Source organism: Ctenopharyngodon idella, chromosome 16 (assembly GCF_019924925.1).
Source record: "Ctenopharyngodon idella isolate HZGC_01 chromosome 16, HZGC01, whole genome shotgun sequence".
In the NCBI taxonomy this organism is placed as follows: Eukaryota; Metazoa; Chordata; class Actinopteri; order Cypriniformes; family Xenocyprididae; genus Ctenopharyngodon; species Ctenopharyngodon idella.
This window is the reverse complement of record NC_067235.1, coordinates 14,125,511-14,150,442: the sequence shown is the minus strand read 5'-3', so window position 1 is coordinate 14,150,442 and position 24,932 is coordinate 14,125,511. Positions and strand designations below refer to the sequence as shown.

Sequence of the window (24,932 nt, the reverse complement as noted above, 5' to 3'; positions counted from 1 at the left end):
TGGCTGTTTAGCTACTGCCACCTGCTGGTACCGAAAGGCATTTCTTCTTATGCAGGCGCAGAACGGACGTGCTACTTGGCCGTTGGGTGTCGAGCGTCGGTTTGGTGTGTCAGGGCAACGTTAGACCTAGGCGCTGCCGATGTGAGCCAACCCCGCAGTCTGCTTTCGTTGCTACTAGTTCATCGGTGTCGGCTCGGTGTGTTTCGGGCTTTAGGGGAGAATGCTGAGCCTATGCACTTGAACCCCTAATTACCAATAACCTTTTTTTTTTTTTTTTTTTTTTAGTTTTCTCAAAAGCTCACTTTAAGGACACATTAAATTGACATAAAGTGACAGTAAAGACATTTATAATGTTTACAAAAGATTTCTATATTTCGGATAAATGCTGATTTGCTATCACAGGAATAAATTGCATTTTAAAATACATTAAAATAAAACTTATTTTAAAATGTAGTAATAACAAAATATGTTTTAACTCTATTTTTTATTAAATGCAGCCTTGGAGAGCATTAGAGACTTTAAAAGCTTAATCTGTCCTTCAAAACCAGAATAATTTTTTTAAAAGCATTTTCTTTCTTCAGATTTCTAGTGGAGAATAAAGTTCTACTTAAGGAATTACAGATACAACCCATTACCCAGTTGTCATGGTAAACTATGCCTACACAAATACGTCAAAACTACTGCTGAAGTGTGTGAGAGTAGTATGAATGTGCATGTGTATTTCTGCAGTACTAAGATCCCCACTGCCTCTCTTCTGACCTTCTTCTAGTCAAATAATGTCCAAACTTTGGTAACCAGTAGGAACAACGGATTCGTTATTTGCCATCTTGCTCGTAGTGAGAATTTGATTGTGGAATTTCAGCCAGACATATGAATCTTCAGTGCCGAGCATTTGTGGTGAAGTGAAGCATTCCTGCTTGCAAATGCAGGGAAGAGAGGAACTGTCCTGCTTGTGCCAGAGATGTGACTGGACTGAGAAGTGCAGTCTGTTGAAACAAATGCTTAAAGGAGGATAGCTGTTTACTAAGCTGAGCCGCAGCGCTTGCCAGCTACTTTTCCATAGAGCGGGAATGTAATAGGCAAATGTCACATCCCATTGTTTGATCAGCTCAAAGCATGTCGGAGCAAGGGAATATTGTTGATGTTATTATCACATTCCAAGTTTTGCAGTCCATATTATTATTGGAAAATGCAAAGAAAATACCTTAATAAATCTCTTTTTTTGTATAATGCACTTCAGAGACTTTTTTGTCAAGATCATGGTTTAAAAGAGGGTGCTTTGGGAAATATCTTATTAAAGAAAACCTTTTTGCTGTTTTTTCTCATTTAATAGTGGTATAATACTGCTTCTGAACAGCCCAGCCATTTATATTCCCCATGGACGCAGCTGTTTAATGGCAGACAAATTAAGATGTATGAACCAAGTCAAGCTGCTGGATATTAATGTCTGCCATCAGAAACAAAACAAAGAGATCGATGGAAAGAGATGTAGAAAAAGAGAAAACCAGAAAGAAAAAGAGTCAGCATCAGCAAGAACACCTTCACATTTGGAAAGAAAAGAAGGTGAAAAGAATGGAAATATTGGGCACTCAAGTTTGAGTTGCTTATCACGGTGCACCCATTTCCCTGCAGTCTTCGGCCTCTGATTAAAGCGATTAAAGACCTCTCTGTTGAACTCCATGGGCTGAATACAAGGTTACCCTTTTTGATCCCGAGCAGCACTGGCCATTTTCTCAGCTTTGGAAAATAATTACTGCTATGAAGGTGACAAATAGCAGTTCTGCTACCTTGTACCCTGGGATCTGAGTATCAGATTTCCTAAAGCATGATTTACTCATTGTTCATTTCATTTAAACGAATTTGTGAACGAACCAATTTGTGAGTAACAACACATGCCTGTTAAAAATAACAACACTTCAACATGTTGCTGTGGTGCCGATTCTGTCATTTCCAATATCAGGCTTTGTTTATAGCCTGAGGACTCTAATGATACTTTCTCATTAATTAGCACAATTGTTTACATGGGAAAGCTGTTTTAATTGCATTTTACTTTACTTTAGTGGTTGTTTGAACGCCGTTCCTGCCAGTTTTACTCAACTCTGCTTCTTTATTTCATAGACGGTCAGAAACAGGAAAGGAGGGTTGGTGGTGGTGCATCCAGAGAGTGCTTCTTTAACCTTTCCCCCAACACCCAGTACAAGATCAGCGTCTACACCCTTTCACAGGATACAGAGGGCCCTGCCGTCACCACCATGGCGACCACTGGTAAATATACTCTGATAACTATAAGTTTTGCATGACATTATGTAACTATAGGCCCCCGAGGTCCACTTTTCTGCAGAGTTTTTCTCCAGCCCTAATCAAACACACCTGAACAAGCTAATCAGTCTTCACGATTACTAGAAAGTTATAGGCAGTAGAATTTGATCAAGGTTGAAGCTAAACTCTGCAGGAAAGTGGATCCCATGTTTGAGTGTCAATTAGGAGGTAACAACACTTCAATGATACAGGTCATTTTCAGCCAATGATTTGAAGACAACATCCCCCCTGACAACATACAGTACACTCAATCTTTGCCTGAGAAACAAATTGAACCACAGTCAGTAGACCAGTGTGTCCTTTTTCTTTTACAATTAGGTTTCCGTTGAGATCACAAATCTTATGGGGTGTGTGTGTAATAAAGTGAAGACAGCCAGGCCCTGCTCTGGTTTATGTATTGTTTTGCTGTTTCTGTAGCTCCAGCACCCACCCAGCCACCAACCTCACCACCCACCACGATCCCTCCTCCTACCATCCCCCCAGCCAAAGAAGGTAGGACACCAGTGTGGGAAGAACTGGCTTTTCTGCCATTGTTTTTCCCTGTTTGTTGGCCATGTCCCTATGTGTTATGTGACCTTTCACTAATGTACATCTCTGCTGACAGCTAACCTTTTCTTATTCTCTGAGCCACTCCGCTCTCAATAAATATGTCTGAGACTTCCCAACACACCTGATAAAATCACACAGATTTTATTTTACCCCCTTATATAGATCTTTTTAGATCCCTCAGCTCCCACTTTATAGCGAATAGATTTGTTTCATTGTCTGACCGAATGGTGTTTAATGCATCATAAAGTAACACCTGAATACTTTCTTGGACTGAAACCAAATGCTTCTTTAGATTTATTTGTTGCTTTTATATGGATTTATCTCTGGGAGTCTGAGTAGTTAACCCAAATGGTTGTACATTACTCTTGAGGACAGGTCACATTGTAACAAGTGAAACATTTCTTACCTTAAAGACCTCATGAAATCAAAACGAGTTTTGTGGCTTTTAGTCCACGTGTGTTAGCGTGGACTAAATTGATGAAAATGTGATTTGTCTCACAAACTTGCTGTTTTAATAAGCAAATACGTAAAAGAAATAGTCAGGATTTTGATTCATCCCAGTGAGCCTAATGAGTCTGTTTACTTAAAAGATTTGTTCAGATTCATTCACTGATTGATTCAGTGACTCTTTCTGCAGTTTACACTTGATCAAAAATACAGTAAAAACAGAAATATTGTGAAATATCATTACAATTTAAACAACCGTTTTCTATTTTAGTATATTTTATCATTTTTTCTGCCCAGGCTCATTGGAAAAATATACCTGTTGTAACATTTCTGCAAAATATTATGTTGCGTTGTGCACGTTTCACAACAGTTTCATGTGTAATGTCCAGTGAGTGGCTCTAAAAGCGTGTATCTGGAACAGATGAACGTGAATCTGGCAACGTTTTATTGCGTTGATTTTTGTACATATCACCGCAGTTATGAATTGAAATGTCCGGTTACTGGAGCTAAAAGGTTAATGCTTCATCACGTTTTAAAATAATGTACACCTACACTAAACCCTAAACCTACCCATTTTAGCTTGTTTCTAGAAGTCTTTGAGCTCTTTTGTCGTAACTCGCGTTTCACGGGACTCGTACCCAAGCTTTCTGCATCACAAGTACAATTCTGTACCAGCTGAGTATGTCAGAAAAGCCAAACATATTGAGCTGGTTATGTGATGGAAACTCCAAAATATATTCAATGACAAATCATGCACTATGGTAAGAAGTGTTTTGAGGTCAGAATCATTCTAATATACTGATTTGGTGATCAGTGGTTCTACAATGTTGACAGTTCTGCTTCTTAATATTTTTTGGAAACCGTGATATATTTTTTTCAGGATTCTTTGATTAATAGAAAGTTAAATAGATTTCTGGGAGCTTTTTGTTTATTATGAGTAAGCCATTGCATCACACAACCCTTCAAACAAAATTGTTCATGATCAAAACAACACATTTGTCTCTTTGTTGTGGACGAGATTGACAAACTGAATGAGATGTGAACAAATTGGGCCTAATGAGATTTGTCAGTTCATTCAAGTTGTTTACGAACACAATGCCTCATTCATTTAGTTAGTTCACAAACAAGGTGTCTTGATCAGTCCCACTCTTGTTCAGACTCAAAATAGCGACTTGTTCAGTAAAAGGGGCTTGTTTGTTCAGTAGGTCCAACCGATGAAATGCTCCATCCCAGCCCACACTCAAACACTTGTGATTTGTGCTATAGCACAGCATGTATTACAATGCTTCAGAACAGAGAGACTCATATTTTTTGACAGAATATGAATCAGTGCAAGGAAGTAAACGAGAAAGATTTGTTCAAAACACCAGTAGAAAAAAAACCAAAAAACTTTGTAAATAGGGTCTTGAAAGTCGCGATGAAACAGAAGTAGCAAAAAATCTTTTTTTCCCACATTGTGACATACATCCGAGTGAAACGGATTATGGAAAAAGAAAAAAAAAATAGTGCTGTTTCTATCTATTGCTTGTTGATTGAATAAAGGCAGATCTGAATGTGAGCTTGCAGTCAATTGTAATAAAGGTGAAGTCTGAGGTAAAGAAAAAGAAAAAAGTGAAACGTGCGAATAAATTATTCACATTAAGATCAATAAAATGCATTTAGAAAATAGGTAGGGTGAATTTTCAGCCTAATTTGACCGTTAAACATTAATTTAATCAATATAACCTAATGAATTCAGATTGATTCAGTCACTAAATAATATTTAGAATAAAACCGGTTTATTTAGATGTTACCACATGAAGCACATTTTTAGGTTACTGACAGTTTATGTGTTTAGCCCAAAATCCTGCAAAGCAACAGTCTGGCAGAGCAGAACAACAGAGGTAGCTGGGAATTAATTAAGCCTCCTTGTTTTATCCAGCTAGCTGTGATGGAGATCCTGTCAGTGAGAAGGGGAAGTGTTTAGAATCATTTGACATCTGTTGTGCTGCAGCGCTTACACAGTAATGAGAATTTCTTATTTTAGCTAGTGATTTTTCACCTGCTTCCTCTCTCCCCCTCTCTTGCTCTCTCTTTCGACTCTCTCTCTCTCAGTTTGCAAAGCAGCCAAGGCAGACCTGGCCTTCCTTGTAGATGGCTCCTGGAGTATCGGAGATGACAACTTTCAGAAAATTATCCGTTTCCTATACAGCACAACTGGTGCACTTGATGTGATTGGCCCCGAGGGAACACAGGTATGCTGCACGTAAAATATTTGCCAAAGTCAGTCTACTTCATACTGTTTTTATCTGTTTATATTGTATAACATTTCTAACATTTTTAACGAAAAAAAATGACCACCATCCTGAGCTTCCAAATGCATGTCCCTGAAGATAAAAGCAAAAGTGAAAGCATGTCATTTTGTCAACACTGTGCTGTTTTTTTCACAAATCACTCCCTTTTTGAAAAAGTACACTTTAGCATATTTTAAAAAGAGCACTTACTACAGGAAATAATATACTTTAAAGGGGACCTATAATGCCTCTTTTACAAGACTACTAATAGAAGTCTCTGATGTCCCCAGCATGAGTCAGTGAAGTTTCAGCTCAAAATACCCCACAGATCATTTATTATAGCTTGTCAAATTTGCCCCTATTTGGGTGTGTGCAAAAACACACCATTTTTGTGTGTGTCCCTTTAAATGCAAATGAGCTGCTGCCCCCGGCCCGCTTTCCAGAAGAAGGCGGAGCTTTAACAGCTCACGCTTTGGTTGCTCAACAACAACAAAGCTGGAGAATCTCACGCAGCCAAAATGATGATTGTTAGTAACTGCGTTCAGCCTTACAGTGTTAAGCTCTAACAGCAACATTACACACTAACTAAAATTTAAAAAAGTGAAATCATAATCAACCACCCCTATAATGAATATACTGAATGACTGAATGTAATGCTTTTCCAAAAATCAGTGAAAATTCTGTCATAATTTTCTTACCCTCATGTCTTTCCAAACCCAGAAGACTTTGGTTAATCTTTAAAACACAAATTAAGATATTTTTTAATAAAACCTGAGTGGATTCTGTCCCCCCATCGTAAGTAGCCAAAACTTCAAAGATTCAAAAAGGTTAAAATAAAGGTTTAATTTAGGCTTTTATTTACATCTAAACATTAATCGACACATTTGCATTTTAACATTTAGCTCTATATTTTGAGAAGCTCTGCTTTAGATCTTCTAATGTCCATTTTGCTTCAGCAAGGTTTTTTTGCTTCTCTCAGAGATTGTTTTTTGGACTGAGGCATCATGGGAATAGCTATTCTGAGCTGAAGACCACACTACCAAGCATTTAACCCAGTAGCCTGAGAGAACATTAGATAAAAATAGCCTTTGTCTAGACATGTCAGTCCAAGATTCAGAAGATCTTCATCACCACCTATCAGCAGCTTTAGGGATCACTGCAGTGGATCTACTTCAAGGGATGTGAAAACAGGAGAACAAGCACGTTTGAAGGGCAGGAGCTAAAGTAAACAGAGGAACATGGCACAGACAAATGTCTCCTTTTACACATAGATGTTTTCCTTCTGTCATCTGCTGTAGGCCAAGTAGACATGTTTGACTTGGCTCAAACCGGTTCAAAATCAGTAAACTCTCATACATAATGACATGGCTTTTTTGTCTCTCTTTAGAGTTTGGCCTAGTGGTTAAGGATCTGAGCTTGTAATCACAAGGTTGTAGGTTTGAACATGGTCATGATTAAAGGGGTTAAAGGGGTCCTTGATTATGATTTCACTGCAAAGGGAGATATTTTCTTTTACAGAAATCGCTTTTTAAGGACTACAACAAATACTGGTAGGGACTACAGCAGTCTTCTTCCCGGGTTAGTGACATCACTAATCCTAAAATCCTAAAATTTACATAAACCCTGCACGCAACAAGGGGGGGCGAGGCCATGTTGGGCTGCTTTAGAGTTGTTGTAGTAGAGTGTTGTTATCATACCATCATTTTACGCCGGACTGCTTCACAAACGAGGGTCAATTCAAAGCTGGATTTGCACAAAAGATTAACATGATGGCACATGCTAGTCGATTAGCTGAGTCATGCATTCTAAAAGTTGTAATTTCTTTCTGAGTCTCTCCATCAGTGTCCGACTCCAGTTTGAACAATGTAAGGCTGAACACCGTTACTGACAATCATCATTTTGGCTGCGTGAGATTCTCCAGCTTTGTTGTTGTTGAGCAACCGAAGCGCGAGCTGTTAAAGCTCCGCCCTCTTCTGGAAAGGGGGCCGGGATCAGCAGCTCATTTGCATTTAAAGGGACACACACCTAAATAGGGGCAAATTTGACAAGCTATAATAAATGACCTGTGAGGTATTTGGAGCTGAAACTTCACAGACACATTCTGGGACCACCAGAGACTTATATTACATCTTGTAAAAGGGGCATTATAGGTCCCCTTTAAATTGATCAAAAGTGACAGGCATTGTTACAAAAGATGGCCTAATAGTTAGAGAGTCAGACTGGTAACCCAAAGGTTGTGGGTTAGATTCTCAATACCGGCAGGAAAATGACTGAGGTGCCCTTGAGCAAGGCACCTAACCCCCAATCGCTCCCAGGGCGCCACAGCAAAATGGCTGCCCACTGCTCATGGTGTGTGTCCACTACTCACTACTCCTAATGTGTGTGCACTAACTTGAATGGGTTAAATGCAGAGGACAAATTCCAAGTATGGGTTACCATACTTGGCCTTCACATGTCACTTTAACTTTCACTAATAATAAGAAATGTTTCTTGAGCACCAAATCAGCATATTATAATGATTTATATGTGACACTGAACACTTTAGTATTGACTGCTGAAAATTCAACTTTGCCATCACAGGTATATGACAAAAATAGAAAAGTTATTTCAAATTGTAATAATACCTTTCTAGTTATGGTTTTATACACTGCAGTGATCCTTTCAAGTAATTGATTTGAAGTATTAGGCATAAATGCACAACATGATGTGTGTTATACTGTAAACACAAAGGAAAACATACAGTATTCCCTTGTAAAAGTACAAAAATGCCCTTTAAAATCAATTCCAGGGGGAAATACTTCCTGATATTGGTGTACTGTCACTTTTAAACATGTGATAAATGGCTACTAACTTACTTTCTACTTCTGACAGGTGGCCATTGCTCAGTTCAGTGATGATGCCAGAACTGAGTTCAAGCTCAACTCCTATAGCGATAAGGAAGCTCTGCTGGATGCCGTGCAACGCATCACATACAAGGGAGGAAACACCAAGACAGGCATGTATCTCTATCGTTAGAGTGGATTAACTTGTGATGGACAAACTGAGGTTTGATCACAATGTCTGTCTGTCTGTCTCAATGTTTTAAAAGTACTTTAAAGTTCTGGCCAATCATTCTGTTCAGGATATATTCTCTAAAAACAAGTTTTAATGTTTTACACAAGTTTTCTTATCAAGTAAATGTATCTCATTTTGTGTTTAGATATTCATACTGGAAAACAAGACATAAACACTGTTAAAGGATGTTTGAGTCAAAAACAAAGGCATGGCTTTTAAATTTCTCTTCATAATAGCCATAATGGTTTTCCTGGTAAAAAGCAAGGTAGATCCGGGCCACATTAATCACTAACCAGCATAAACTGACTTCCACTGTACCAGCATGGCAATTCATGCTGGTCTTTAAGCAGATTTTTTTTCATCCTAATACTTTAGGCAAACATGCTTTAGTAATGTCCTGTTTTAGAAGCTATAGACTAAGAACTTCAGAGTATGAGTTTGATAAAAACGGCACGGCTCCGGCTCGGTGAGCAGCAGAGCAGCACGGTGCGTCCCTGCCCTTGTGTTCATGCTGTCTTGCTGTCAGTCTTTGTTCTAAAATGAAACACCTCTCATTCCACACGGTGAAGGAACAGCAGCCCCCTCCCTGCTGTGTCCTCACACACACAAAACGTCCCCGTATAAGGCATATTCTCCATGGCAATGAGCCCCCCGTCAGTGGGTGGGCGGCAGTTGCTGTGCCTCATTGGTGAGAGCAGATACATGTGGACATGTGTGATCCAGGCATTATGAGCCTGGTGCATTTATCCATCCCAGCTTTAGCGGGCTGCTCATTTGAAACATGAGCATGACTTATTTTCTGAGGGTATTAGGGCTAATCCCTCGCCTGCATTTTCATACATTCAAATGCAGAGGATGAGGTGAGGATCAAAGTGATTGGCCTCATTCAATGTGTTTAAACTCTGAAAAAATTCAAGAAGTCAATTGAGTAGTAAGGTCTGTATGTTTCTCTAAAATGTGATGATGATGTTTTGATGTTCAAAGTTTTTTTTTAAATTTTTTTTTTTTATAAGATTTATTACATGATGGTATGGTACATTTTTTGTGGCTTATGGTATGACACTAACCCACACGTTTTCTCATTAGTACATTAACAGAATAATCCCGCCCACCCCCCAAAAATGGCAATTCTTTTTTCCCTAGAGCAACAGTTTATAGTGTCTTTCAGGCTCCAAAAAGGACATAAAAGCACCATAAAGGTTGTCCATATTACTTATTTTTGTGTATTCCAATTTTTTTATATCATAATGTGATTTTTATAATATAAATATTTATTATAATATTATAATCAATTCTAATATTTTAATATTAATAATATTATTATACATTTATTTTTGAATATATATATATATATATATATATATATGAATAATAATAAATACGAATAAATAACTATAATATGATTATCAATTCTAATATTTTAATATTAATAATAATAATAATAATAATAATATATATATTCAAAAATAAATGTATAGTAATATTAATATTAAACATTATAATTGATAATCATATTATAATAAAAAAATCATATTATTAAAATCATTTTGAATATATATATATTCAGAATGATTTTAATAATATGAATGTTTATTATAATATGATTATCAATTCTAATATTTAATATTAATAATATTATTATACATTAATTTTTGAATATATATATATATATTATTTACTAATAATATATGTGAATAATAATAAATAAGTATAAATAACAATAATATGATTATCAATTCTAATATTTTAATATTAATAATATAATATATATATTAAAAAAATGTATAATATTATTAATATTAAAATATTATAATTGATTATCATGTTATAGTTATTTATACTTAATATTATTCACATATTATTAGTGTGTATATATTATTTATTTATTATTTATCTTATTTATTATTATTAACACACACACAAACACACACACACATATATATATATATATATATATATATGAATTTATAATATTATTTAAATATATATATATATAAAACAATGACATGTATTACGCTTATATGTCATTATATGACATATATTAAAGATATATTTTTGCTATTCATATTCTACTCAAGTTATTTTTTTGTTTATTTTATTTTAATGTTTTTGCCAGATTTGATCAATTTTTGTTACTCAGAAGGAAGAAAGTCAAATGTGTTTGGAACAACACGAGTGTGAGTAAGTGGGTTTGCTGTGAGGGTTGATTTATACTCACTATTCTCCTCTCAAACAAGTAAGAGTGAAAGATATTAGCCAAAGCTCACAAACACAAATGAACAGATAAAGTCCAAACACACTTTTGACTGATGATGCAGTCATGATGTCTTGCTTATCTGTCAGTCAAACAGCAGTGCTGTTGCCCCCGTCAACTCGAGGCCACAGTTGGCCACAACTCCAATCTGCAGTCTAAATTCTTTTGTTCTCACCTGTTTTTTTTAAAACAAAATAATTCACACTTCACACGGTGCTGCCGTCTGCTACCTTAGTCCGTCATTTGTCTCCCTCTGACAGGAGCTGAAGAAAAGCCAGAAAGAGAAAGAGGCAGCCTCAGAAGTCAGTCAGGCATAGCCACAGGGTCCCCTTGTTCAATTCGTTGCAATATATCGTCAAAGTGCAGCATCTCAGACACCCGTCCATATTTTATTCAGAGTGCAGCTTTTGTGAGGGGATTTTGTCTAATACTCGCTGATCCTGGAGAACCTGAGACGTTTCAGAATGATTAGAGATGCAAATTAGAAATGAGAAGCCTGGCTGATGTCTTGCACCCGCAGTGCCAAGTTGGTGATAATGGTAAAATATTGAAATGGGGGCAGTGCAGCTTGTTATATCCTACAGTTCAGGTCTGCTGGGAGTGACGGCTAGAGTGGCATGGAAAAAGTGGCTTGAAGATTCTTTTTATCAAGGGTCTGACTTTGTTTTGCTCTGTGCTAAATACTTGTCACTTTGTGAGCTTAAAAATAGTAGGTGAGACCGGGGTTGTCTCGCACAATTTTTGTTCTTTATTAATTATCCCCAGTGGAACAAAAGTTAACCAACTAGGTGCAAATGAAAGCTAAAGTTCTTGTGTAAAAAAAAAAAAAAAAAAAGAGAGATGCACAAAAAATTATTTTTTTAATTTTTAAATATTTTTTTAAAACTAATCACTAATCACTTACCACACATTTGTTTTTAATTTAAATATTTTTAGTAATTAAAGGGTTAGTTCACCCAAAAATGAAAATAATGTCATTTATTACTCACCCTCATGCCATTCCACACCCGTAAGACCTTCGTTAATCTTCGGAACGCAAATTAAGATATTTTTGTTGAAATCCGATGGCTCAGTGAGGCCTGCATAGCCAGCAATGACATTTCCTCTCTCAAGATCCATTAATGTACTAAAAACATATTTAAATCAGTTCATGTGAGTACAGTGGTTCAATATTGATATTATAAAGCGACGAGAATATTTTTTGTGCACCAAAAATAAAAAAAAATAACGACTTATATAGTGATGGCCGATTTCAAAACACTGCTTCATGAAGCTTCGGAGCGTTATGAATCAGCGTGCTGAATCAGCGTGCTGAATCAGCGGTTCGGAGCGCCAAATCACGTGATTTCAGCAGTTTGGCGGTTTGACACGCGATCCGAATCATGATTCGACACGCTGATTCATAACGCTCCGAAGCTTCATGAAGCAGTGTTTTGAAATCGGCCATCACTATATAAGTCGTTAATTTGTTCTTTTTTTTTGGCACACCAAAAATATTGTCGTCGCTTTATCATATTAATATTGAACCACTGTACTCACATGAACTGATTTAAATATGTTTTTAGTACATTAATGGATCTTGAGAGAGGAAATGTCATTGCTGGCTATGCAGGCCTCACTGAGCCATCGGATTTCAACAAAAATATCTTAATTTGTGTTCCGAAGATGAACGAAGTTTTACGAGGTTGGAACAGCATGAGGGTGAGTAATAAATGACATTATTTTCATTTTTGGGTGAACTAACCCTTTAATACAGGGCTTGACATTGACTTTTTGGCTCACCAGTCACTTTGGCTAGTGGTTTTCCAAAGTTACTAGCCACTCAGTATTTTCACCGGCCACAATTTTGACATCGATACCATGGGAAAAAATTGGGGGAAAATATAGATATTTTTAATATTATATCATAATTTGGTAGCAGTTATATTAGGCTGCTGTCACTTTAAGACCTGACTATTAAGACCTACAATTGAAAAATGTATATATTATATATAAAATTCAACCTGCCAAAGTGGGTTGATAAATAAAGTGGGTTGATTAATAAATTCAGTTTATTAAATTTAATAAATATAATGAATATATAAGCTAATATAGTGCATATATTTAGTGAAATGCTCCCCTCTAGAGTTCATTTCTCTAGTGAAGTAACATGCTGTGGACACTAAATGACTTGCCTGAGGTAAATGTAATGCTATGTGAGATATTATTCTCAAGCTGTTTTATTGATGTCTTTCCACTGGTTGAGAGATTACACGTAAACATATCTATGCATAGATCATCTCTTCTTCTTCTGCTCTTTTTCCTGTTGTAGCGTTTAGCAAACAGCATTGCATTACCATGCTCACCCCCTTCTGGATTGGAGTGTGGATCGCCTGAGACTGACTGTATTTGTTGTCTGACTGCATGCACCAAATATATATACACACACACACACACATACCCTAACTTAATAAAACTTACAACTGGTTCCCATCTCTATTAAAATATAGTATTTTTGAATCATATTATCAATAATTTTTAAAACTGTATTTTCTATTTTTATTTGTTTTCTAAATATTAGTTATGACAGAAACCTTGTAAAGTTACCTTGAAATCAGCACTTTTAAATCTTGCTTGATAGGGTCAGTAAGTGTGGCTTAAGAGAGAAAACATTCAGATCTTAATTTTTTCTCAAAATACAAATATGTACCAGAAATTAACACTTTGTCCGCCAACTCTTCTAGCCAACCAACCCCTCTCACCTAATCATAACAAAACACTTTTCCTGAGGAGACGTACCTCAAAGCCAAAGAGTCAGGTAACCTTAACAACCTCATAGTTGTCAGGATTATGCAAACAGTCATGACATTTTCTGTTATTCATCATTTTTATACTTTAAAAAGACAAAGACATTTTGAATAACACTCACAGAAGGAAAAGTATCAGAAACTCATCACAACAGCATCATTTTAACAACATTTCAAGAAAATTTGTTTTCAGAAATAGACGTTTTCAATATTTATTGTCAAAGGTTTTGTTCTTTCACCTCATTGATCATCATTCCAGCTCTCTGCAGGTATTGGCATGAAATTTTAACAAAATATGTCTCTCTGGCAAATGCAAATCATGCTGTCAGGATGCAAGTTCCTGTAAAATCCATCACTTGTTGGCGTCCCAGAGTCCGTGAAGTGGTGTAAATCCTGCTCTTGGCACAAGACAGTAACATCTTTAAACATAAAAATGTTTATGACTCTTGATTCAGGTCGAGCCATTAAGCATGTGAAGGAGGCCATCTTTACTGAGGACGCGGGCGTACGGAGGGGCATTCCTAAAGTGCTGGTGGTGCTCACGGACGGGCGCTCTCAGGATGATGTCAACAAGATCTCCAAGGAGATGCAGATGGAGGGTGAGTAATCTGAATATTGCTTGAACATATTGAGTTCATGTCGTATGAATCTAAAAATGAGCATAACAAACAGCAGCATCTGAAAAACACCAACTGTCTAGTGGTTTGGTTGTTTCTGTCATGTTAAAAATAGAACTTTAAATGCTGTAATAAAAGTAATGCTTTTCTTGTTTCACTGTAGGATACATCATCTTTGCCATTGGCTTCGCTGATGCTGACTACGGGGAGCTGGTGAACATTGCCAGCAAGCCTAGCGAAAGACATGTGTTCTTTGTGGACGATCTGGATGCCTTCAAGAAAATTGAGGAACAGCTCATAACTTTTGTTTGTGAGGCTGCAACTGCCAGTACGTCCCTTTGAGAATACACAGAAACTTCCTCTTTCAGTTCGCTGTGACTTGTGGTATAACTTGCTAGTTTTAAGCAATAATTTTAGAGATACAGCTATATTGTGAATGTAATCATGGCTAAATGGTGTTGTTATGTACAGTGAACGCACAATATACTATGGCCTTCATTGCCTTATTGCTTTTATAAAACTGTTGCTACACAGTAGCAATATTAAGGATGCCAATTTTCATTATACATTTTTTTATTAAAGGGATAGTTCACCCCAAAATTAAAATTATCCCATGATTTTCTCACCCTCAAGCCATCCTAGGTGTATATGACCATCTTCTTTCAGACAAACACAATCGGAGAAATATTTAAAAATATCCTTAGTCCTACAAGGTTTATAATGGTTGTGAATGGGGGGCCGCGTTTTGAAGTCAAAAATAATTCATCCATCCATAAAAAAAGTAATCCATACGACTCCAGGGGGTTAATAAAGGCCTTCTGAAGCGAAGCGATTTGTTTTTGTAAGAAAAATATCCATTTTAAAACTTTATAAATTCAAATAACTAGCTTTTGGCGGACGACCGTACGCAGAATGCGCAAGTCGACTTGCGCCAAATGAGCAATCCTCTGACGTGATGTATGACGTAGGATGTAGGAGTATTGTAAGCTTAGACGCCTCTCGCGATAATCCATCTTACTTTTGTGCTGGTTTTTCAAAGCAAAATTGAGTTAAAGGACCTATTAGCCTGCGCCATCTAGAGTTTCATGACAGAACTTTGTATTTGGCCAGTGTCCTTGGCATTATGCCTACATGTTTGACATTTGCTGGTTAACATTATTCAGCTGACTCAGAAGAACTTAGGCAAGTAATGGCATTACAGTTTAAAGACTTTTTATATTGCAGGGTAATTGCTTTTGGATTACTTTAAGTTCTTCTGTTCTCTGAAATCATCCCCTGTGACTTGAGTGTACGTCAAGTCTAAAATACAAGTTTGAAATCTACTGCTGTTAAAATGGTCTCTGAACAGGAAAATATTTAAATGCATCATTATGTAACATGTAATTTCCAAAAATCACTTTGTTCTTGCGGAATTGATAGGTTTTGCACTCTGTTCTGTTTTTCTTTTACAGCTTGCCCCTCGGTGTTAATGAGTGGGAACACTTTAGCTGGTAAGACAACAATAAATGCTTCTGGCTCACAGTAACCTCTACATAAAACACACCATTATTGTGCTGGGTAGGAGGATAGGATCTGTGTATTTATTTAAAGAATGAGATCTATTCATCCACTGTCAGTATTTAACAAGCCCTTCACTTAATTAGGACCAGTGGGTCATTTTATTCTCACACCATTGTTTAGATTTTGAAGAAAGAAAAAAGCACTCTTAATTTTGCTTTAATTTTCCACCTATATATATATATATATATATATATATATATATATATATATATATATATATATATATATATAATTTATATTATGTGTGTATATATATATATATATATATATATATATATATATATATATATATATTATGTGTGTATATATATATATATATATATATATAATTTATAATATAAATATTAAGCTGGCATAGTAAAGTATTTTAACATAGAAAATACACACTTTAAGACATTAAAAAATAGCCCACTGAATTATTCAGTTTTATTTTTATTTATTTATTTATTTATTTATTAACTTATAATTAGCTAAAATTTGATGTACATACACTACTATACAAACATTTGGGGTCAGTGTGTGATTTAAAATAATGATTTAAAATAAAAAAAAATAAATAAATAATAATTATTTTATTCATCAAGAATAAAACCCTATCCTAACCCTAACCCTAACCCGAAGGATGCATTAAATTGATGAAAAGTGACAGTAAAGACTTTTATACTGTTATGAAAATGTTCAGTTTAAAAAAAAAAAAAAAAAGTTTCATGATTTCCAAAAAAATATTAAGCAGCCCAGCTGTTTTCAATATTGATGATAATTGGAAATGTTTCGTGAGCAGCAGATCAGCATATTAGAATGATTTCTGAAGGATCATGTGACACTAAAGACTGGAGTAATAATGCTGAAAATTCAACTTTGCCATCACAGGAATAAATTACATTTTAAAATATATTAAAACAAAAAACTTGTAAATTGTAATAACATTTCACAAAATTACTGTTTTTACTAGTTCAAATAAATGTAGCCTTGGTGAGCATAAGAGACTTCTTTTAAAGACAAACTTTTAAAAGGTAGTGTTCTTTAGATTAGCATACTTGACACTTTTCTGTTGTCCTTTGCAGGTTTCCGTATGATGGAGATGTTTGGTTTGGTTGAGAAGCACTACAGCAGTGTGCAAGGTGTCTCAATGGAGCCTGGGACTTTTAACAGCTTCCCCTGCTACCGGTTACACAAGGACGCCCTCGTCTCCCAGCCTACCAGGTATGTGTGTGTGTTTCTATATGTGAGAAAGCATACCGTTACGCTCAACTAAAACTCTCTGAAATGAGAAAAATATGTGTTAGCTGTAACATGTCACCTGTCAAATCAAAGCCATAATATAGATTGAGTTTAATCAAATCTAGATGAAGCAGTTTAAGTTAGCAGGAATAGATTACATGCAGCATAAAGAGCGATCGGGCTTCTGTGCCTGATCCCTGAGCACTGACCCTCCTTCTCCTCCCCAGCATGTGATAATATTTAGATTAGGTTCACTTTCCTGCGCTCAGGGGGAATGTTGTTATTAAAGTGGAGGGTTTCAGCACAAGGGTCTCCTCTATTGTAAATCTCGCAAACCACAGCTTCGCTTTAACTTGCACTCAGGCAGCTGGGAATTACTTTAACACTGTTATTATGATAATCTCATCGATGATTATGAGAAAGGCCAATGACTCACAGGGTAACGGCAGCGCTCTGGATACAGTTCACGTTTGTTCTTTAGTGGAAGTTGCTCATGAAGTAGAAGATCTGTTTTACTGGCTGTGCAGTTTCTATTTCAGTACTCAACCATAATTGTTTTTTTTTTTCACTATTAATATTGATCTATGTTTATTTTAGTTATTTGTTTTATTTTATTAAATTTCAGTGGCTGTGTTGTGTTATATTTGACATTGATAATTTTGTTTTGACTGTTCTACAGTATCTGTGCCATGTGGGTGCACTGGAATGGCTTGAGCCTATAGAATAAAAGGTTTTTGTTCTTGTTGAGAAATTACAAGAGTGGTATATCTCTCTTTTTGTCAACTCACTAAAAAAAAAAAGTTCTAATGGCCTTTTACTAAAAAATTTTAGTACCAAAACTATTCACATAAGTCTGATGCCAAATCCGATATTTGGATGAATTGATCAGTACGGAGCCACGTACGTGGCATGCGGGAAAAGAATAGTTATCGACATATTAATTTGTGTTCACATTTGAGTAAGTTTGTAACAATGTTAAAGGCTCAAAGAAGGAGGAGGCGGGAACCGGTGAACAGTAAACATAACTTTAATCACAAAAAAATATAAACAACACGCCTCTTATGGACAACTGCCGCATAAAATAAAACAAAAAAACATAAAGTCCAGGCCTGGTGTTCTCTCGTCCTTCATTGTCGTCACTTCTTTGATCCTTCCGGAGCTCTTCCATGGGACTCGAGACCAGTGAATTGTGGCCACATTGTACTAAAAAAGATGTAGTGAATTAGTACAACATGGCTACACTATTAATGTAAAACGAGGGAACAATTTCTTAATTTGTGGCCCAGTGTTGTCCAAAGTACCGACCACGATACCAAGTTGGTACTGAAATTTTAAAAATGTGACGCTTTGAGCGCTGTTGAGCAGTTTGTAAACACCTCTGATTGGCCGTTGTGTTCACGCACTCATCAGACATGTCTGTGATTGGCTACGTTTGAAAGCACATGGAAGTATTTGAATTAGAAAGCGTTTTGAAAGCGGGAGCGTTTGAAAGCAGGCGTCTATCAGTGGACCGGTCTGTGTGTATCTGTGTTAGCATTCGGTGAAAAGCGTCATTAATGTCTATTTACATGTTTTTGAAGCTTTGATCATTATAGCCAATCACAGACATATATGATGAGTGCGTGAACACAAAGGCCAATCAGAGGTGTTTACGAATCCGCTCAAAGCATCACATTATTAAAATTTCAGTACTGACTTGGTATCGTTGCTGATACTTTTGACAACACTATTGTGGCCATGATATCTTGTTTCCCTACCTCCAGTTTAGCACCTCTAAAAAAAATAATAAAAATAACCTGAAAAGTGACAGACAGTTTCAGTTCATTGTTTCAAACATGATGTGAAGGAGTTCATATAGATGCCCATTGCACAGCTCTACTTATGTGTGATTTATGTTTACAGGTATCTACATCCTGAAGGCCTTCCCTCCGACTACACTATATCTATGCTCTTTCGCATACTGCCTGAAACTCCTCAGGAACCTTTTGCATTGTGGGAAATCCTTGACAAAAACAATGAGCCACTGGTGGGCATTATCCTGGATAGTAAGTCCCAACATAAAATCTTGTAAAAAAAAATATATATATATATATATAAATTTAATAATAATTTTGATTATTTAAATAGCCTCTACTATAATGTAAAACATAATGGCTTTTTTTCTTTTTATCAATTAAATGTTTTTCAAACAGTGGTTCTCAACTGGTGGGTTGTAACCCAAAATGGGTCACAGACAGTGACACTGCTAAATGCAAATAATAAAATGCAACCAACCATATAATTATGCAAAATTACACTGGCAAAAGACATGGGCTTACCCACTTTCATAAAGGAAAAGAAACACTTTGCATTTTTTGTTGTTGGTGGTGTGAGTGTCTGTGTGTCTAATCAAACTCTGTGGTCCTTTGGCACAAATGTACACAAGGTATAAGAAAATACACCCAAAACTGCATTGATATGGGTTTAAAATGAGAATAAACATGGTTTGTGCTGACCACAATGCATAAATTATTTGCTGCTGAGAGCATGAAAGCACTGTAATATTTTTGTACAGTAAATGATTTTGATACTGTGTGGAGTCGCCACTTGATGTGTAAAATCTTAGTACTGGAACAAAACCAGTTGAGAACCGCTGACTTAAAAGACACTTGAGTCTAATTTTTTTTGTCTGTCTTCAGACGGAGGGAAAACATTAACCTTTTTCAATTACGACTACAAGGGTGAATTTCAAACGGTGACTTTCGAAGGAACTGAAATCAAGAAGATTTTCTATGGCAGTTTCCATAAGGTCAGTCTTTCTCCCATTTAATGCATGATCCAGCTATGACTGTGATTAAAGAAACTGTACTGTACAGTCACTTGTGTTTCGGTCTCATGGTTGAGGCTTTCTTTTTCTTGTCAGAAGAGTCATGATTTATGCCGGACTTTGGAAATGTTTGAATTATAGTAACCAAAGTTAATGTTAATTCATGCTACAACCAGTCAGTGCGCCAAATGACCAAATACAGCTGAATACACTAATTTCCCTTTATAAAGTTACCTCATTTTCTTTATAGTTGTGCCTTGACTGTCACAACCGAATATTGCTGAATTTTTTTTTAGGTATATTTTAGCAGTCTGCTTTGCCTCATTCTCACCTACTATGTACAGTTTTGGATGCAATACAATTTTTTCTGTCATATCAAATTTAAGTTTATCTGATGTACAATGAATTCATAATGTTCAAACAGCTAATTGGTTAGTCACTGTAACAAGCGATCTCTGTAACCTTGAGAGGGTTGAAAATGGACAAACCCAGTGATTGGGTTGTTTAAATCCAGCGTTTGGGTTGTTTTAATCCAGCAATTGGGTTGTTTTAACCCACCGATTCGGTTGTTTTAACTCAGCGATTGGGATGTTTTAACCCAGCGATTGGGTTGTTTTAATCCAGCGATTGCGATGTTTAAATCCAGCGTTTGGGTTGTTTTAATCCAGCAATTGGGTTGTTTTAACCCACCGATTCGGTTGTTTTAACTCAGCGATTGGGATGTTTTAACCCAGCGATTGGGTTGTTTTAATCCAGCGATTGCGATGTTTTAATCCAGCGATTGGGTTGTTTTAATCCAGTGACTGGGTTGTTTTAATCCAGCGATTGGGTTGTTTTAATCCAGCGACTGGGTTGTTTTAAACCAGCGATTGGGTTGTTTTAATCCAGCGATTGGGTTGTTTTAATCCAGCGATTGCGATGTTTTAATCCAGCGATTGGGTTGTTTTAATTCAGTGACTGGGTTGTTTTAATCCAGCGATTGGGTTGTTTTAATCCAGCGACTGCATTGTTTTAAACCAGCGATTGGGTTGTTTTAACCCAGCGATTTTGTTGTTTTAACCCAGCGATTTTGTTGTTTTAATCCAGCGACTGGGTTGTTTTAATCCAGCGATTGGGTTGTTTTAATCCAGCGATTGGGTTGTTTTAATCCAGCGACTGGGTTGTTTTAACCCACTGATTGGGTTGTTTTAATCCAGCGACTGGGTTGTTTTAATCCAGCGATTGGGATGTTTTAACCCAGCGATTGGGTTGTTTTAATCCAGCGATTGGGTTGTTTTAATCCAGCGACTGGGTTGTTCTAATCCAGCGACTGGGTTGTTTTAATCCAGCGATTGGGTTGTCTTAATCCAGCGATTGGGTTGTTTTAATCCAGCGATTGGGTTGTTTTAATCCAGCGATTTGGCTGTTTTAACCAAGCGATTGGGATGTATTAATCCAGCGATTGGGATGTATTAATCCAGCGATTGGGTTGATTTAACCCAGGTTGTTTTAACCCAGCAATTGGGATGTTTCAATCCAGCGATTGGGTTGTTTTAACCCAGCAATTGGGATGTTTCAGTCCAGCGATTGGGTTGATTTAACCCAGGTTGTTTTAACCCAGCGGTTGGGTTAAATGTTTGCTCAACCTGCTTGGTAGTTTTATTTAACTCAACTATTGTTTAATAGTTGTTTATTGCTTGCTTAAAATGAACTCAAAATATGTTTGAAATGAACATATATTAATATGTTTAATAATTGAACATTTATTAATAAGTTTAATGAATAATAATTAAACATTTATTAAATTGCTAATTAATAAATGTTCACCTTTTGATTCTATTATTTTTGCCTCTAGTAATTATGTGTCTGATTTTTAATTTCCAACCTATTTTGGGTTCATTTTAAGCCAGCCATATAGTAATTTTTAAACATTAGTTGGGTTAAATAAAAATGCACAGCACGTTGGGCAAACATTTAACCCAACTGCTGGGTTAAAACAACCCAATTGTTGGGTTTGTCCATTTTCAACCCAACTTGGGTTGTTGGGAGTGTATAAATAAATGATTTATTAGCATATTAATATAAACCAGTCTTACAATACAACACTAATTTTCATACAACGAAAGCAGTTACAAGTTCTATAAGCTTCCTTTGCACGCGTCCTTTCAGGCCAAGTTCACTGCAGGTCAGTAACAGACAGGAAGTGATGCTTTCAGCCATGTTTCTTAAACGTCCACCAAGGAATTTCAATTATTATTTTGCCCAGGGTATGCTCTATAGAGTTCTGACAGTATGAAAATGGCTTATGATAGCCCTGTCCTGTTCATTTTATGTATTCTTTCTTCACATCCGTGCTGTTGAAGAGCTCTCTATCACTCTTCCGCCCTCCAGTAGGTTTGAGAGCCTGTCTGATGTATTCCAAGACTCTGTGTGTTGCTTGTCTGGTTATAATTCCCTTTTCCTGCCAAGTGTGTTTTACCTTTGAATGCATGACAAGCCGTCCGCAGCCTTTGATGCAGTGGCGTGTGTGTTTATGAGCAAGTATTCTCCTGACATCACTTATGATGTGTTTGTTGGGTAATCCCTCTTGGCAGAGCTCGTCAAGATTAGAGTCTGTGAGTAATACAGATTACTTCAACACTGTCTCGGCTCCGGATTCTGAATTAATAAATAAATCACTGCTCGTCTCATCTAAATGCTGAGGAATAAGCAGGATTTAAAAACTTTTATTGAAGAATTTCACCTGTCTTTTTTTATTGCTTGTTCAACTTTCGTGTTTTTTGTGCAGCTGTAAATGGGTCATTTGCAAATTACGATGACAAACATGTCTCTTGACTTTTCAGTCATAAAAAGTTAAAGGGTTAGTTCACCCAAAAATGAAAATAATGTCATTTATTACTCACCTTCATGTCGTTCCACACCCGTAAGACCTTCATTCATCTTCGGAACACAAATTAAGACATTTTGATTAAATCCGATGGCTCAGTGAGGCCTGCATTCAAAGCAATGACATTTCCTCTCTCAAGATCCATATAGGTACTAAAAACATATTTAAAACAGTTCATGTGAGTTCAGTATAGTTCTACCTTAATATTATAAAGCGACGAGAATACTTTTTGTGCGCCAAAAAAACCCAAAATAACGACTTTTAAACAATATAGTGATGGGCCGATTTCAAAACACTGCTTCGGAGCTTTACGAATCGAATCAGTGACTCGGAGCACCAAAGTCACATGATTTCAGCAGTTTAGCCGTTTGATAGGAGATCCGAATCACTGATTCGATTCAGATTTTTTTGGCGCACAAAAAGTATTCTTGTCGCTATTAAGGTAGAACCACTGAACTCACATGAACTGTTTTAAATATGTTTTTAGTACCTTTATGGATCTTGAGAGAGGAAATGTCATTGCTTTGAATGCAGGCCTCACTGAGCCATCGGATTTAATCAAAATGTCTTAATTTGTGTTCCGAAGATTAACGAGGGTCTTACGGGTGTAGAACGACATGAGGGTGAGTAATAAATGACATAATTTTCATTTTTGGGTGAACTAACCCTTTAAATAGTCAAGAAACTCCATATAAAATATTATTAAAAAAATAATTCTTCAAGATACTGAAAAATTCCTTGTCTATTTTATCTGCTATACCACTTGTAAGACCTTATAAGTTAGCATTTTTTTCTTAACATTTTGTAAATCAGAAAATCTAGATTGTTTTAGAATGACCCAAATACGTAATATGAAAAATAAACTCAAAAGTGTGCTTAACAAACACAACAAACACACAAACTAAGACATGCTACAGTAATTTATCTCTATTTGCATTTAAGTGAGCGTTCAGCACACAAACTAAAATAATCAGCTTTATAGAGTGACGCTACAGCATTGAGTCGGCGCAGTTTCATTTTGTAGTTTCTAATGCGATTTGTATTCAGAGCTTTGTGGCTAAAGCTGTGAGTTTATCTGGCCAAAGCTGAATCTGATTTCCACAATTTAAACCCTGTTTGCACGACAGTCACTGTCCTCAATACCGCTGACCCCAAGTAACGCACAGTTGGCTTGAGTTGTTATGACAGCTTTTAAATAAAACACCCTACTTGCCAGAGATCCTGAGGATGTGAGCAGAGGGTCTAGGACTCTTGTCGGCCCTCTATTAAAAACGCCCCGTTCCTCTCAACCATGACTTATTCCGCACTTTCTAAAGCCAGTGCTCAATGGTTGTAATTTTGCAAGGTCGTGAGAGGAAGTCATGTGGACGCTGTGACGCATTAGATATTTCAGTGGCTCATCTTATGGATGCTATTTTGTACTGTTATCATGCTGCTGGTGCGCATTTCGAATCAAGGTGAGAACTTTGTAGAATACATTTGGAGGAAGTGCTGACACAAGCACTTTTGAACCCAGTGAAACAAGGATACTTTGACAACACTTGTTGTTCATAAACAGAATAAGCCACAAAGAAATATTAATATCATTAACATAATCATTCATAATGTGCTCTCTTTTATCACACACTAGCTTTTTGGGATCTATAGAGAGCAGAGTTCATTTATTTACCTTTAATTTAAAATCTTTGCATTGGTTACATTGTGTGAAAGATTTTTAGTGGGAAAACAATTATTTAAATTTATTGATTTTAGTATATGATAAATTGTGTGTTGAATTTTGAGATGATTTTTTTTATTATTATTACAAGTACAGCCAAATTATCCTTCATGTTAAATAATAATGTTAAGATGTTAAATACTTACCACCAGCTTTCAATGAAGAAAACTGAACTGAATTCAAAAAAAGAATTCCTTGGTCATCCAGCTTTCTGCTGCTTAACAGCATAATAGTGATAGTCAACCGGCTAGACCAGCACCAAAGCAGCATAAATCAGCTTAGATTTGAGTATTATTTTAGAAAGAAAACATGCCTGTTTTTTCTTACACATCAAATAAATCAAAACATGACATTATTGTCCATATTTGTGCTATGTGCTGGGTGCAGCTGGGTACAGAATAACTAACAATAGTCTGGCTGTAAAGGCTGGTTTCCACAGACCTAACAAATGCTAATAAATGGT

The 24,932-nt window shown here is 36.3% G+C and overlaps 1 protein-coding gene across 7 annotated transcripts in view; it reads left to right on the top strand.

Moving 5' to 3' along the window:
• col14a1a (collagen, type XIV, alpha 1a) overlaps positions 1-24,932 on the top strand; it is a 155,313-nt gene that overhangs the window by 88,202 nt on the left and 42,179 nt on the right. For all 7 annotated transcript variants that reach the window (XM_051866485.1, XM_051866486.1, XM_051866488.1 and 4 more), the window contains 10 exons: positions 2,119-2,265; positions 2,737-2,811; positions 5,410-5,549; positions 8,460-8,583; positions 14,138-14,281; positions 14,463-14,627; positions 15,751-15,789; positions 16,924-17,062; positions 18,983-19,125; positions 19,759-19,868. In XM_051866485.1, the coding sequence (XP_051722445.1) occupies positions 2,119-2,265; positions 2,737-2,811; positions 5,410-5,549; positions 8,460-8,583; positions 14,138-14,281; positions 14,463-14,627; positions 15,751-15,789; positions 16,924-17,062; positions 18,983-19,125; positions 19,759-19,868 (1,226 nt within the window). The remainder of the gene's footprint in view (positions 1-2,118; positions 2,266-2,736; positions 2,812-5,409; positions 5,550-8,459; positions 8,584-14,137; positions 14,282-14,462; positions 14,628-15,750; positions 15,790-16,923; positions 17,063-18,982; positions 19,126-19,758; positions 19,869-24,932) is intronic.